The 17,467-nt window shown below is 38.2% G+C and overlaps 1 protein-coding gene across 2 annotated transcripts in view; it reads left to right on the top strand.

Annotated features, from left to right (window-relative positions):
- The window catches only part of LOC149158098 (Nucleic acid-binding, OB-fold-like protein), a 181,433-nt gene extending 166,987 nt beyond the window's left edge, over window positions 1–14,446 (top strand). For both annotated transcript variants that reach the window (XM_089436118.1, XM_089436117.1), the window contains one exon: window positions 14,028–14,446. In XM_089436118.1, the coding sequence (XP_089292244.1) occupies window positions 14,028–14,132 (105 nt within the window). In that variant the 3' untranslated portion in view covers window positions 14,133–14,446. The remainder of the gene's footprint in view (window positions 1–14,027) is intronic.
- Window positions 14,447–17,467: the final 3,021 nt, after the last annotated feature.

Raw genomic sequence — 17,467 nt, 5'->3', positions numbered from 1 at the left:
TGTAATCATGATTTTATGTATTTAATGAAAAGAGAAAAATAAATTTATTATTATTATTCTTGAGGCATGGGTTTCATGCTCAAGGGAAATTTATTTTTAGGTCAAGCACCCATTGAGTGCTTCTAGGTTTGTCATAAAGTCAATTGAGTCATTGTCATGTATTAAAGACCCATTTGGGCATGTTACATATTGTAAAGAAAATTTATTTGAGTCAAAATAGAGTCAAAAAACCTTCCAAGACCTTGTCATGGAGCAAAGATCAAGTCGGCCTAAAGTTAACAATTCGTACCCATCACAAGCCTATAAATAAGAAGGAACTCGACCTCATTTGGAGACTCACTCACTCAAGTTTGATCTCCTAAAGACAAAAGCACAAAATGGACTAAAAGGAAGAAGAAGAGCTAGATCAAAGTTTTTGGGTCTCTTTCTCTCTCTCTCGTGTTAGGGTTTCTACATTTGTTTGGCAAGTCAAAGTGCTGAAGAGTCGCTGGGCAAGTCGAAGTGTTGAAAAACTGCTGGGTTGAAGTTCAAGAAGAATTTGCTGGGCAAGTCGAAGTTGCAGAAGAATTTGTTAAGCAGGTTGAAGTCGCAGAAGAATTTCTTGGGTAGGTCGAAGTTGCAAAAGAATTTGCTGGGTAGGTCAAAGTTGTAGAAGGATTTGCTAGGAAGGTCGAAGTTGTAGAAGAATTTGTTGGGCAAAAGAATCTACTAGGGTTCGAAATTGTAGAAGTGGTAGGGAAGCAAGAAAGGTTTGACTTGGTCTTGGAGAGTCTAGGTCAAGGGTCATAGGTCTTGGAATTCGTCAATTGAAGATTTTATAAGAAGAAGAATTCTTGTGGATTTTCCTTTGAGAATTGGAGAGGTTCTGGCCTTCGATGATTGCCTACATCTTGTGTTCTATTGTCTCATAGTTTTTTTATGTTATAGTAGTTGTTTGATGATAGAAAACACTAATTATAATAAAGGAAAGAAAAAGTAAATCAAGAAAAGTAAAAACACATCACAAACAACGATCATTAAGAAGAGAAATCACCTACACTTGCTGCCCCCAGATTTCTCAACATCCAAAGCAAAAATATATACTTTGATGGTGTACTGTTGCCTACCTAGAGCTCATTGTTGGGCTATTTGAAAGCTTCACATGATGCTTGACACCCAAAGGAACCCCCTGATTCTGAAATGGTTAGCCCATGATGCTTAGTGTTGTTGATATTGATGATATGCCTAGTGGACCTTGTTACCAACCACTAGTGGGTGACCCCTGTAGGAGAAATTTTTTCCTAGCCTTGTCTTCAGCCGACAACCAACAACCCCTTGCAACCACCTGATAGCTTGATGTGTTACTATTCTCTGCCACCTGAGCCAACCATTGTGTGTACTCACTCATCTGTTATGATTGTATGTTTTAAGGTGGGCCATCCAACTGCGAAGGTGCGATTTTTCATCTAAGAAACCCGACTCGTCCTCCCCCCTATGTGTCCACTAACTCATGTGTAGGACACGATTCTCGAGGGACACATGTCCGATTCGTGTCTTGAACGTGTCCGACCAGGTGGGATTTGCTGGGCACGCGAATCGAATTCATCCAGCTAGTGTGTCCTGATTTCAGAACCCACATCCCTCTAGAAAAGTGTGCTGCGAGTCTTTAAAAGCCCGATTTGGGCTGCTTTTGCTTCATTCTTGTGTCTCTCTCTTGTTGTGGGTGTGAGTAGCAATGGGTTTAGGAGTGTTTTGGATGTGATTTAAGCAATCGATAAGTGCATTTTGCTTCCATTTTTTTCCCATTTTTGCTACAACAATCTTCTGTCCATTTTGTTTACATGCTAGTGCATTTTTTCTTTATTTTTTACAACATTCATGGCTCAATCAAGGGCAGCAGGGAAGGGGCAAAGAAGGGGAAGAATGTCCCCATTGGTGATGCCTCCCCTATTCCAGTTTCATTAGGGTCTATAAGTGCTCCCTTTGTTGCAAGAGGAATTGGAGCACATATAGGAATTTGTTTAGTGTGAAGAAAGCAACCTTGAGTAATCTAGGGTAGAGACAATGGTGTATGTGCACACCAACCTTCCTCTTATTTACAGGCAGAGGGAGGAGTGGTTGAAGGGAAAGACAAAGATGTGGGATGTGTTTCCTGATGATATGGGTTTGGACAACAGTGTTGAGTTGGCATTGGCCAACTTGGATCTTAATGAGCCAATGCTAGAGCCTATCACTTTTGATGATGGTGATACTCTTGAGTCTTGAGGGGTGATCCTCCACACCAACAGATGCAAAGATTACATTGGATACAAAGGAGGAGGATGTAGAGGAGAGCAATGGTGACCATGACAATGATGTTGATTTTGATGATGATGATTGATGAGCTACCTACTACCTTGTAGTTTTGTATTTGCTATTTCTATTTTCCATTGACGTTGCTAGTTAGGAGTCCTCAAGACTTGGTACCTGTGTAACACATTTTGATTTTGATGACTTAATGAGAACATTGCAGTTTCTTGTCTTTCTCCTATTAGATGATTGATGAATCTGTCACAATTGTATTTGTATGCATAATGTTACAACTTACAAATTTACAATGTAGAATCTAGATCTATGTCTGAATTTGTATCATGAATGAGAATTTGTGTAATATAAAATCATTGAAATATCTATTTAGTATTAATTATATATATATTTAATATAATAATATATAACATGTCCTATGTGTCCTATTTTGGGGGTCTACGTGCCTTGTGTCAGACACTCGAATTTGCGTGTCCCATGTCCTCGTGTAAGGTGACTTAGTTTTTCATTATGTAATTGGGTATTTATGCTTGCTTTTCTTGGGCACATTTGGGCATGATTTAGTGGGGGGATTCGGTGGAAAGAACGGGCATTGACAGTACTCTTGTTCCCTTGCCTCAACTTGGGGGTTAATCGTGTATCCTAGTCCCCTAAGATCTTCTTTATTGGCTGTTACCTTTAGGAGTGGCACCACATGGGAAACCCTAATTTCGGTTGTGTGGTCACACTTCCCAATACCATATATCTCATTTCCCTCTGCTCATTACATGCCCTTCTCACATTTTCCCCATTTGTGTCCACATTTGTCCATTGGGTCCACACGGTGTTAGCCTCCCCTTCCTCTTGTCCACACCTTGGGTCGGGCCTAGAATGATGCCCTATAAGTCGATGCTGCTAAAAAGAAAGATAAAAAGCATAATATGGCCACGTACAACAAGAAATATACCACAAAATGCAAAAGATGGCCGAGACAATAAAATTTAGCGCATGGGAAAAAGCCAAATGTGAGCTCTACCCCATATCATTATGGCCATCACCCTGGTTCCTAGTCCCCCTATGAGTGCCCCTTTAATCATTAAGGAACCCATGATTATCCCAACCCCTGGTAGGCGATGAACTGCACCACCTTAAGGGAGTAATCACTGCTATATCTTACACATCATACTCTCATCCCTTTGAATCCCTAAGTAGTAAAATGAAGAAAAAATCATAAAAGACAAAAGACATATTAAGAAGAGTGGAAAAACAAAGGCCAGGGTAACTCATTTTCCACTATTATTCCTCCTACATTCATACACCCAAGGTGTGGGCCTCTCTCATTATAGCTACCCTTGTAGCATGGCATGTGGCTTGGAGCCTTCCCTCTTACCCCCACTCCGTTCCATCACTATTTCACATGACACCTGCTATTTGATGGATGTACCATGGACCTATCATTCCCTTAAAGGTTGAAACTACCTAATAGGGTCCTTCATTAACTTCTCTTGTCAAAGAAGGTAACACTGATTCATGTTTGAAGCCCATTTGGAAGGGCATGCCACTGTGAAGTGTCCATTTCTGTCCCTGATTAGTAAACTTATTTACTTAGTTGCACTAATGAATTATTGTACTGGAAGGTGAGGAGACACATTGGAGCTTACACAGGATTGCAGGTGGGTCTACATCTTGGACTTGGCCTCCCTATATGGGATCCAAGCCATCCAGAGGGTCATAATGGCACATGTAAGGTGAGTGTTGAGAGCCATGGGCCTCCAACCATGCAGAACATTGATTGCCACACCATGGGCTTCATCAGCACCACCACATTGCTTGTTCATGGCCTAGTTATACAGAGATGATGATGCACTTGAACCACATTGTACAGTCGGCTACACATTGCACCCGACACTTAGCAACTGATTCAGGGCCCAAAGGATGTTTTGTCTTTCCCGAGGAGACATGGGAGGACATGTGTCATCTTCTAGCCCTCAATCAACTTGATCCTGAGCCATTTGGAGCCCACAGAGCCCAACTTGGGGTTTGGAGATGTTTTGCAACATTTGGAGGGCATCCCCCTCTTCTACATAACTTTTGAGGCCCTCACCCTCATTCTCAACACATGAGGCCTCAATGCTTTGACTCACATTTAGATTGTCAATCTTTGTATAAGCAAGTGTTGCCCATATACCGACTATGAAGATGTGAAGATGTAGCTTTTCATTCTCACTTTAGGTGATGATGCTTTGGATTGGTTAACTAATATCCCCGATAACACTTTTGATTCTCTACAATCAATCATTGATGCCTTTGAAGATAAATATGGAGATAAGAGAAAGGTCAAAGCAAAAGCTAAAGTAAAGGAAACTAAAGAAGTCGAAAATGTTCTTATCAAGGAATTAACTCAAATAGTTAAAGGAATGCAACTGAATATGGAGGTCAACCAAGCTCAACTCATTAAGAATATGGAACTTAACCAAGCTAGATTTACAATAGATCACGCGAGGGAAATGGGTTCTTTGCAGAGCAGGTTGTTGGCTATAGAAGAAAAACATGTTGAGGAAATGAAGATCATGGAAGTTAATCACTCTAATCAGATAGCCACCATGCAGAATCATTTGATTACCATGGAAGCAAATCATGAGAAATAAATGAGTGCTATTCAAGTAAATCATAACACAATGATAAAGGACATGGAAACTAGTCAGATATCTCTTCAGAACAAGTTGTTGGCCATGGAGGAAAAACAAGTACAATTAATAAAAGCTATGGAATCAAGTCATGCAAAGGAAATCAGTGCCATAGAAGTCAAGCATTCTGATCAAATGACTGCTATTCAGAATAAGTTGAACAAAATGGAAAGATCACATATACAAAAGTTCCAACCCAAGTCAGATAATAAAGAGCCATCAACAGATCATAAGCCTCCCAGTCCATCGAAGCAATTCCCATCTCATCGCAAGGAGGTCACTTTTCCCATTAAGGACAAATTGACTATGGTTACAAAGGAAGACCAAGCTTATGTGTCACCATTGACAGAGTATATTCGGAATAAGATTGTGCATGGTATCTCTTTAGATCTTTCGTTCGAACATCTTCAAAATCAGGACAATTTATCGGTAGTGGTCTCATTGTTGACATCATAGTCCGCCCAGAAGAAGAGAAAAAAACAGAAAAGAAGAAGGAAGCGATTTGATGCATTGGATGGCCAAGAGCAACACAATACTGGGATAAGTAAGAATCCTAAAATGATTAGGATTGCACATGGCACATCAGAGAAACAACATATGGATCTACCAAAGAGTAGGCAAATGCTCAAAAAGGATTTCATTGAACACATCTGATGCCATGAGGCATCCTTTGTATTGTATTTCTAACCTTATTCCTTGTGTTGCTTGGTGAAGTAATGTGTCCCCAAGTAGAGCCAGATGTTGACCACTCCATGTCAACTACCCTATAGCAGTTCACCCATTTTTTTGCAAAAAGGATTTCATCATGTTCCAGTGTTTAGATCATCTAGGATTCATCATTAGTCGACAGTTTGTCAAAATTTGTAAACCCATTTTGCAAGTTTATAATGTAAATGATCCTAGTAAGACCACAATGTATGTAACAACCTAGGTAAGCCTATTATTTTGATGAGGATTTTCATCCTAGGAGGTTTTTTGTCTCACTGATTCATCTGTGTTTTTAAACACAAATGATCGACAAAGTTTTTCCCTCTAGCCTCACCCCAAAGCTAGGGTGGATTTTGTCGTCAAGATCTTAGATGAGTCCTAGTTTTTTTTATCAAGTCTTTGTAAAAGTGATTTGGGAATAATTTTAGCTAGTTGGCTAAATTATTTTATTATAAATCACTTGATATATTAGATCATATTGAGTCACATAATTGGGTAAAGAATTGATAGTCTATAACGAATGGGTTTTCCCCCTTTGAGGTTTGAAATGTAATTATGTTATGTAAATAATATTCTAGCCATGGTGCTAAAATATTAGAGGGTTGGAAAAAATTATTAATTCCCCTCATGTGTCAATTAATTAATTTTTTTGACAAAACTAATTTAAAATCTTAAGTCAAAAATTTAATTAATTAGAGTGAAACTTAAGTCTTAGGAAAAATAAATTCTCCAAAATAAAATATGTGAGTCCTAGAGAAATTAATTTTTGGAGGTCCCCCACCAAGGGTATTGAAAATTTCAAGAAATTTTAGACCTTTGGGCGTTGGTGGTTAAGTCAAAGTCATTTTTTTGAGGAAATTAACTCAAAATAATTAATTTTGAGGCTAATTAAAAATGAATTAAAAGAGAAATTCGAAAATTCTTCAAAAATAAACATTTCGATGGTGGAGATTAAAAGATAATTAAATCTTTATCAGCGATTGAGATTACTTTGACGAAGATCAAGCCAACTAGCTATTTGGAGAATTTATTTATAAATTAGAGGTCATTTGTCTCACAAAACATCTGATCATTGAATCGTGTACTTGCTCTTGAAACTCTTGCAATCTTTTCTGGAATAATAAAAACGCAAAGTCTTTGGGGTTTTCATTGATGGTGGCGTTCCTCTCCTGCATTTTATGGTAATATTGCTTTTAAATGTTCCGCTGAATATTATTTTTATAGTTGTTGGTTAATAGCTTTCTTGAAATAATTTATTGCACATGTATCTTGCATAGGCTATTGAGTTTAAAATAGCATATTAATATTCCATTGTTCTATGTTGTTACAATCACTTTAGCGCAATTCTTTGCTTCAATTAGCAATCTCTTTCAAAACAATTTAATCTTCCAATGATCAGTAACAATTATAGATAGAATAGTAAATGCAGTGTACAATAGAAGACAATAAATAACAATAACAAGAGACACCAAATTTGGTTGAAGACCAGGGAAAAACCCCACAAGGGGGGAAACCCTTTCAAATTCTTCTTCTTATTAGATTGTCATAAAATGTTCGACAGAGAGAGTACAATGAACCAATTCACCAAACAAGAGTCAAAGTCCATCGTTTGACTATCCAACAAAATCAACCAACCAATATCCAAATGATGAGCCAAAAGTCAAATTTGATCCAATCAATAGTCAATAGTGACAAATGATGCCCTAACCAATCCTCAAGTCAATGGTCAACAACCCTCCAAAAGTCTCGGTCAAATTGCTAGTCAATGTGAACTTCCAAGCTGGTCAAAGATCAGTCAAAATAGTCCCAATCAGATCTGAAGTCAAAGTTTGCAGTCAACAAAAGTCAATCTGCCTAGAAATCCTCGATTTGTGTGCCAAAGAATTCGGCCTCCAAAAATTGTCCAAAATGCCAAGTTAAACTATGCCCAATCTCTAAAAAGTCAATGCTGGTGAAAGGCTGATCCAAGACAAATTTTCGGCCCTCTTGAATTCTCTCTTTTACTTGGATGTGTGAGAAGATGATTTGCGATTTCAGATTGAAAGAACCTCCAAAGAGAAGAAGAAGAATATGTGGGGTGTGTGTCCAAATGAGGTGTTATTGAGCCGTATTTATAGGCATTGGAGGAGACCCAATTGTCTTTAAAGCTGACTTGTACATTTGTGTCATTATGGGTTTTCACATTAACAATACATTTTTCCTTGACCAAATTAAATTCTTCCAAGGGCAATGAGGGTCTTCTCTAGATGAGGAAGGTTGTCCAAAGGAGGGAATTTTGTCCCTGAGCTACCAAATTAACAGTCCAAATGTGTGGGAGTGCTTGTATGATCCAAAATTGGAGGGATTGTCCTTAAATCCACCTCCAATCCTTCTCTAGGGTCTCAAGTGCAGCTACGGTGCCATCAAATCGTCTCCATGGGTATGCAACTGTCAAATAAGGCCACCTCCTCTCCAGTGTTAGGGCTTTCTTTGGTGAACAAGCCCTCCCTAGTCTACCAGTGGGAGATCATCCCCACCTGGGCTCTAAATCAACTCATGCCCAATAGGTCGTGTCAAGGCCAACCTAGGGGCATGCTGGGTCCAGTGGTGTCATTAGGAAGAACCCTCAAAGGCAAGTCAAAGTTTACCAACGGCTTGGGTCTTGAAGGTACTCTGGGCCATGTAACATCTACTTATGTTGTCAGGAGGCTCCAGTCTCTCAACGCTGCATCTACTAAGGCAATGTGCTTCTCTGAAAGGCCTGGGTACCTGTTGAGTGGGTGCCCTCAAGGCATGGGCTGCTATAGACTAATTGACAAAAACAACATGGATTATAGTGACATCAACCATCCATCAGAGACCAAGATCAATAATGCTTCTAAGTGGACTAAACTTGAATGTTAAGGGCATATCAATACTCAAAACATAGATCACCTTCTAATATTTGGACCAAGTCCTCGCAAAAGTGTTTTCTCTCTTGGTAGGGGTGGTTAATGGTCAACCTATTAGGTGCTTCTAGTTCGTAAGGGGAAGTGATAGTTCCTAGGTCCACCCTTCAATCAATAGGTGTTAGTGTATAATATGTGATAATGAAGGAGAAAAGGCTTCATGGCCAAGTGTCATGGTCAAGGGGACCAACTAATGGGGTGTCCTCATCTTGAGTGTATGGATGTAAGGAGAGAACAATTGTGGAGACGTGAGTTACCCTACTTGGCCTGATGATTCCACTCGTCTTGTGTGCGTTTTACTTCTTCTTGATTATTCCTTGTATTACCACATATAGCTCAAGGCTATGTTGCACGAAATGTTGAAACATTTCAAAATTTCTGAAATGGGTACGTTTAGAAACATCACCTCCCAAAAAAGGAAATGTTGGTGAAGTTGATGACATCGATCCAAATACATCTGAATGGATTAGATCAAAGAAACTCTCTTTGTTTATGATCATTGCTTGAGAAAGCAATGTTTAGCTTGTAAGCACACATCACTTGCATACTCCATTTTTCTTCATTTTTAAGTCTAGCAACCCCTGCACCATATCCTTCAAGAGAGGGATTCACATACATTTAATGTATCAGATCAAGAAACTCTCTTGTTCTATGCTTAGTGCTTGAGAATGCAATGCTTGCCGAGTGAACATTGCTTGCACACTCCACTGCTCTCTATCTTAAAGTCCAACAATAAGAGAGGAAGTGCTCCATAATGGAAGCGACTAGTGCGTATGTGCCACAATTTGCGTAGCTTCTCGCTATCATGCACTAAGGCATCATGCTACATTGAATCAATGAGAAACTGATAAAGGATACATTCTTGCACCCCTTTGACCAAGGCTTGACCAAAATCATGGATGCGTTCTCTAACTATAATTTGATGATCGTCAAATTCAGCCACACACTCCAATTTTTTCATACATTTGAATGGATCAGACCAAGAATCTCTCTTGATCAATGCTTAATTCTTGAGAATATAATGCTTGCATGCTTGCTGAGAATCCGGCAATAAGAGAGGAAGTGCTCTATAGTGGACGTGACTAGAGCTTATGTGCCACAACTTGCATAGCTTGTCGCTATCATGCACTGAGGCATCATGCTACATCGAATCAATGAGCAACCAATAAAGGCTACATTCTTGCACTCCTTTGGCCAAGGCTTGACCATGATCATGGATGCATTCTCTAATGACAATTTGATGATTGTCAAACTCAACCACACACTCCGAATTTGTCATAGTTAAACTAGAAAGATACATAACATCACCTTGAGAGGCATTTGGAGGGAGACAAAGCCCATTTTGGTCATTGGATATGTGGCATCATCACCCAACTCAGCTTGTATGCCATCTTCATGTTCTTGAAATCTGCAAAAAGCCTTCTTGTTGGAAGTCATATGTTTGGATGCTTCATTGTCCACATACCACTGTAACCAAAAACTGGGGGTAGTGGAAAGGAACAAAACCATGGAGAAAGCAATCTCAAGCTTGGATGCTTACTCATCCACTTTGACATAAAATTTTGTTGCTTCTTGCCCTTATTTTTCTTCATCTTTGGACACTAACTTGTGCCTCATCTTATGGCACATGAAGTATTTCACATGACTTGTGTTTTCTTCTCTTGATGTGAAGAACATGATTCTTCCTTATTGTTGGAATTTGAGTAGCCATGGTCAATATTTTCATCATGTGGAGAAATGGAAATTTTGAATTTATATTATGCCTCCTAAATTGCTCAAGTCGGCCTCCTATTGTTTAAGTTGACTGGGCCCCTTCGAGGTACTCATTCAACCCCCTTCGAAAACTATATATATAGGAGACCACTTCTCCTCATTTGAAACATCGACTTGTGACTTGATTATCTCTATTCCAACAAAGGAAAAAGAAGAAAGAGGGGCCAAATTTTAGAAGGGAGGTTTGGCACTTGTGGGATGCTCTTGATTACCGGTTAGATGTTACCTCAATGTGTTAATTTTGATGTATTGATGAACATTGAACTCTCTCTCTGATAAGGAAATATTTCTAGGTTTTCCCCTTGTATGTTTTGCTCTAACCTTAGGCCTAGTTTATGTGTCTCTTGTCTCATTGTCTGATGTTTATTTTCACTTCAAGTTTTGGATCTCTTCCACTTTGCCTGCAACTGCCACTCTCTCTCTCTCTTCTTGGATGGAATCATCCCAAAGCTTTTAAAAGATAGTTGACTTCTCATGAGCATAGACACCCTACACAAAGGCTTCCAAGGGTGTAGAGAGCTGAGTTAGTGTAATGGGCACTAATTCCTCTTCCTCAATCTTCATCTTAATACGAAAGACTAATCTCTAAACTCAGTGATCTTTATCAAGTAGCTTGCCACAGTTTCCTTGTCACTCATGCACACTAGTAGTCTTGAAATGCAAGATGGGCTCCCAAAAAAAATGTGTCTGCCACTGATCCATGTATTAAAAGAGTCTGGTTGGAAGGCCGGATGGTCTCAACATCAGCTCCATAATTTATATACAACATTGCGTCAGATTAACCCAAAAAGGAGCATCAATTGCACAAGGAAATGCCTCTGGACGAACTGCCTTAGGCTGTCTCCACAAGGCTGGCCAAAATATCTCATAAGAAAACCCCAGTGAAAATCTTAGTCAATCAAAAATTTAAATCAAAAGAAAACACTTCAGACTTTGTCTTTCTACCTTGGATGTAAAGACAATTTCAGATTGGACGATGAAAAAATGTATATCTTGAGGAGGATACCGAGCACCTTATATAGTAGTTGAAGGGTCACAATAGGGGAGCTGGCCTGTGCTTTTGGAGGAAGCTGACTTGAGTTCAAAATTCAAAATTTTGCCAAAAAAGAAATTCTTTTGGAGGCCGACTTAGGAGCTTGGAGGGAAAATTTTAAAATCAAATTTAAACTTCAATTCATTGGAGCCAACAAAACCCACATTTAATACACCTTTGACTTGTTTGGTTTTAAATTTTAAACCCCTCCAAAATATTTGATTTAATTGTTTAATGAGAGTCCCTTTTGGCCTCAATTTTGAACAATGTTTCTAACCAATTATATGCTGCCACATCATCTCCCTTTGGGGAATTCGACCACAAAATAGGGGCATCCTCTTTGGTTGCACACAATTCCCACACTGTGAGGAACTATGTTGCACGAAACTTCTAGGAACCCGACATTTTGAGCTGTACCTGTACCCGAAACTCCAAAATTCGGCCGAAACTCAACCATCACGTAATTATCTATGAGTTAATATAGACTTAGTTTTCCTTCTAAATCATCATCTATGGGTATTATTCCATCTTCTAGGAACCCGATGTTTCGAGCTGTACCCGTACCCGCAACTCTGAAATTCGGCCGAAACTCAACCATCATGTAATCATCTATGAGAGTTAATATAGACTTAGTTTTTCTTCTAAATTGTCATATATGGGTATTATTCCATTTTTTCTTGCAAGATAATGTGTTATTCACTTATTTATAAATTTCTTTATATATATATATATATACACATGACATTTTGGTTGACGTTTCGACTGGCTTTTCCATTTTTGGGAGGTGACATTTCTAAACGTACCCATTTCGGAAACTCCGAAACGTTTCGGCGCTTCGTGCAACTTCAATGAGGAATCTCATGGCGCACTATATACCATTGGAATCGTCATGACAAGGAGCATCAAATGATGAAGGTCTTCAAGGCAAATGCATTGGTCTTCATCCTCAAAAACTTCAACAAGTGTGGGGCTAGGGTTTCCTGCCATCCTTCCAGGGCTACTTGCCCATTGAGGTTGTCTATTGATGTAATTTATGGCATATATTAAGAGCGTTCCAGAACCAGCATTGGCATCAATGACAACACCATTCAACACTCTTTCAGTGGGATAAACCAGTACTCCAATCACTGGAGTTAATTGAGTATCTCACCCACTGATCCCTCACAGGCCATTGTACCTATCTCGAGCACAAATCACCTTAATCTCTGGCCATTTCTGGGCATGACACCCACTGATAGCGACATCCTCTCACAGACAGCAACCTTCTGCATCCATTAGTCAGAAGACTTCCACTATACAGTTCTGATACTGTGTTAAATTTTATCACATGATAAACAGATCTGTACTCGGAATTAAAACCTACAGCTAGGAATCTGGAAAACTGAGGAACTACCTATCAAAACTTCAGATCTGTATATACTGAAACTCTGTACGTTAAATTCAAGAGAACAGACACTGAATACCGTGAGCTAAGTCAAAACAACAGATATAGTAAATCTAGATTTACATTTGCAGAGTTCTGAAAATCAGAAGAAGCTGAAATTGGCAGCAATAATCACATATCTCTCTATTAGATCAAAAGAAAAGATGACATTTGCAAGAAACTTAACTCACTGGTTCAAACTCAAACTATCTAACATAAACATTGAAGCACCCTTTCTCTTTATTATAGAACAAGAGAAGGAGAGGTTACATGAATCTGGACATATATAGCGAAGTTCCTTGAAGAGAGCAAACCCTAACCCCATTGTGCCATGGAAGATTGTGCCCTCATGCATGACTTTGTCTACCTAGAATAGAACATCCACTCAACAATAGCAAACACATGTATGCCTATGAGATCCTCTATAATGCACTGTGCCCATAGAATGAAAATCATCCCTATGAACATTGCCTACTTACCTTGGTATATGTGCTGCTCTAAAACTACAACACCCTCTCGTGCAGAGTGCCTCACCAGCATTGGGATCTGCACTTTCGTCATGCGTGCACCTTACCATCTACCTACCAAAACTAGTGTGCCCCTTGAGAAACTCGCTAGTATGCCCTCTATACAGCAGCGAACAAATTCTGCTAAAGGTTTCATATCTGAATTTGATCTAGTCAATATGCAACTTTGGAAGGAGAACAACTCAGAAGCAACTAGGTGAAACTAACACTTGTTTCTTTTTCTTTCTTCTTTGTCTCCCAGGCACATGCATACACATGCACACACTTACATTCACTTCAGCATCTATTAGTAAAGGAAGTGCTGGTACCATGTACTATTTTATCATCTAGATGCGTTATAGAGTAATTCTGCATTCAACCTGTATAATTCCAGTTGATTTAGGCACTACAGTGGAACAAGTTCTTTAAATATCTGTATTAGCCATGCCGTTATGCTTCTATATGAAAGGTGAGTGCTTAATCTTGCTTGTCTGTGAACATTGTGAGATTGATTGTAGTATTTTATTGGAGATTGGAAATGCAATGACAATTTATGCAAAATATATTGTTTTCTTTCCACTATTTTGCTCATTGCAATGGAATTATGAAAGGGGAAATAATAGTTGTCACCACAGGTCTCTGGAAATGTGCTCAGACAAACATTTTGGTTTAAGTGACATTTCTTACCTTCTTCTTCTTGACTTGCAGCATCTCTATACTGATGCTAATGGCGTAGCAACATACAAGGGCATCCCATTCACGACCTCTGCTGGGTTATGTCGTTCTTCTCTTACCAGCGCAACCATAAAGTGATGGCATCACTGGGTTTTTTATCCATATGATCTCAGAATGGGTTTTTAATGATTTTGAAATCACTTTATTTCAGTTCAACCATCAGTTCAATTTCTATGGATTCATATTCTTGTAATAGAAATGTGTATTGAGAAAATGAAAGAAGCAAGCGATATGCTACCAGTTATATGTAGTCTTATTTCCTCTATGAAAATGCTTTTTTTAATATCATTAGTTTTATTCAAAACACTCAAACAAAATGTCACTTTACTCATGACAGACATGTCAAAAATATCATCAAGTTAGCGAGGATGCCTTAATGGTCTTGATAGTGAGTGAGTTGTATTTGTACATATATGTTTCCATTTTCCTTTTGCATTTTAAAACCATGGATTAGCTACCCAACCTCTGGCAACTATTTTACTATGGGGTCACAGAATCTGTCAACAGATGGATTGGAGACTATTTATGCCTTCTCTAGGTGTTGGAGATGAGGGAACTTTTAATAAGCTCTTTTTAGTGCATGATATTTTCTAACATTTATTATGGCCTTTCGCAATACATGATATTTTCTTACGTATTACTCTTCTATCAATAATTTATCCTATTTTATATAAATCTATAATTTTTTATAAAAATATATGAAAAAGATCTCCAAATTGGATGTAACGAAATAACTATCAAGGTGGGACTTTTAAGGCATTCAGTACTTGGATAGGATGTTAGTCATATTTTGAATGTCATTTCATGCAATTCTGTGTTTCTTAACATAGCTATTTGTTATTCTAAGTAGGCATTGAGATCGGGTGTCTATTCTCATGATCTGATGGGGGTAGCTGCAGTATTGTTGTGGTCAACATTTAACCCAATGGGAAAATCAAATGACAGAGGAAGGTGAACTAGGTAAATCTTCTCAAGATAGGGGCCAAGCAGATTAGAGACCAGTGTCCTAAGAATTTATCTGAGTTTTGGGATGTGGATTGCTTTATGCCAAGAGTTTTGTGTAGTGGCTTTCAACTAAGCTGCAATATTAAATAGTGAAAGTTTTTTGTTGTATCCATATAAAAGGAAGCAGAACCATCATACTTCCTTCTTTGAAGACAACATTCTTGAAGAAGTAAATGAGTACAAGTACCTTGGGATTGATTTCAACAACAAACTCAATTGGGAGAACTGCAGAAAGAAAAGAATTTTAGGAGGGGGAAAACATTATATGCTCTTCAAAACAGATGTAGAGAGGCAGAGTTATGGGATTGGAAAACGATTAAAGTGCTTTTTGGACTCCTAGTTTGTCTAGTGATGCTATATGGGTGTGAATTATGGGGTAGCAGCACTCCCGTATCAAAATGGAAACAAATTGAGAATATCCAAAAACGCTTGATCATGAGCAAGTTCAAAATAAACAGTTCAATATCTTATGAGATAATGTTGAGTGAAACATGAGCAACTCCCATTGAAGTAATTGCTATGGTGTGGCTCATAAGATATCTAAAAAGAATTGAGCAAATGAGAGTAGGTAGATGGCCTAATGTTATCTTCAATGAAGGCATAAGTGAAAAAAAAAACATGGATGAAACAAAACTACACATGGATGCAAAAATGGAATATCTACTTCAATGTCTGTCCCACAAATAGCAAGGAGTTAAAGGATTTTGTTATGGAGAAGTTTCGTAAAAAGTTATGGGGAAAAGAGTTGGGTAGAAAAAAGAAATATTACATTGAGGAATTCAACTCTACGTGTGATCTAAAACAAAAAGAATTCATTGGAGCTAGCATTTCGTGGAGGGAAAGGTTCTTATTGCTCAATTAAGGACCAACTCACATCAACTTCGGTGTGAAACAGGATGGTGGAAAAGACCCAAAGAAGCTTGGGAAGAACAAGTGTGTAGATTTTGCACGTCTAGGGTTGTGGAATCGGAAAAACATTTCATTTTGGAATGTGATGCATTCAAAGGCATTAGACATAGTTATGAGAACATGTTAGCATTAGTTTCTTGGCATTGTCTTTTTAGCGATGGGATTGTTGGAAGGTTGGGCCAGCTCATCATCAATTTGAATAAGAAAAATGATTGAATTGCAAAAAGCGAAAAACAAGGAACTAATGATCTCATAAACTATTTTTAGTTTCACGGACCTTAAAATATCATTTCATTTCATTTCATATTAAGTATAGGCCAAAATGTGAGCCTTTCCAAGAGCAATTCACATAAGCAAATTGATTTTGCTTTGACCTGAATGACTACGTTACTGTGTTTGAATCTTTCTCTGAAAACAATATAATATTATATATTGAGAATTGTTTACATGCGGAGCCTAGTTTAGTTTTTGTAGTTACAAATTGTTCTTTTACATGGCATTTTATTTTATTTTTTTCCCTTGTTTTTGGCTTCTTTGTGTTATTGGAAGAGGCAACATTGCAAACTCATTTGTTTAGGTTTATTTAACAAATTATTTCTCTGAATTGAAGGTTATTATGTTAGAGTTCTAGAATACGTTGAGCATTATTAGGAACGAGGAAACTTATCTTTGTCATCTTTCACATGTTGAAGCAAGAGTATAAGGTCATTCACACCTTTCAGGGACTTCAATAATTTTGTTCACAAGCCAATGATTTAATTCATGTATGAGAGTAAGGAAGAGGCCAACGATTTGGTTGAGCATTTACCATCATATTGATTTTAGTTGAAAAGTCCCCCTTCGTTAATAATAAGGGGGTTTTGGACCTTGATAAAATGAAAATTTTGGGTAACATCATGTTATTCCTTTTCCATTTGTTAACATTTTGGTAAACATCATTTGCTTTCATTTTGATGGTAGGATGATTCATCGAAATTAGGTTTGTTTAGGTTTTAGTGCCACTTCTTGTTTATGACCTTCCCATCCCATTGTTATAGGGGTCAATCATGACCTTATTATGTCGATGTTTCAGTTAGGACCACCTCTCCATTAGAGGTCTAGTTAGGACTTCGAGGGTTGACATTTTAGGACCAACCCAATTTAAGATTGGCTTTATGCCCCACTTGAAATGACTTGGTAAGGCAAACCAACTCAAGCTTAATGGCTAGGATTAACCTTTTAGGACCGGTTATTTGAAGGTCAAACTAATAAGATCAAGCCTTTTACTACATGAATAACCTTCTTTTCCATCTAATTAATTGGGGTATCCACTGGGGATAACAAACATGCACCTTCTTGCTTTTCCTTTTTTCATCACAACTTCAAAGGTAAACATTATATTGAAAGGTCTCAAGCCTTGCTCATATAAAGCTAACATGACCTCATATTGCTAGATAAAAGACCTTTTCCAATGAACCCACCAAGGTAGCTACTAGTCAATTCTTCTTTAGGCGGACAAG

The sequence above is a fragment of the Pinus tabuliformis genome, chromosome 5_2 (assembly GCF_031772625.1).
Source record: "Pinus tabuliformis cultivar Carrire ecotype Pingquan chromosome 5_2, CPIR1, whole genome shotgun sequence".
Lineage (NCBI taxonomy): Eukaryota > Viridiplantae > Streptophyta > Pinopsida > Pinales > Pinaceae > Pinus > Pinus tabuliformis.
Note: the sequence above shows the minus strand (reverse complement) of the source record. Positions and strands in the feature narration are given on the sequence as shown.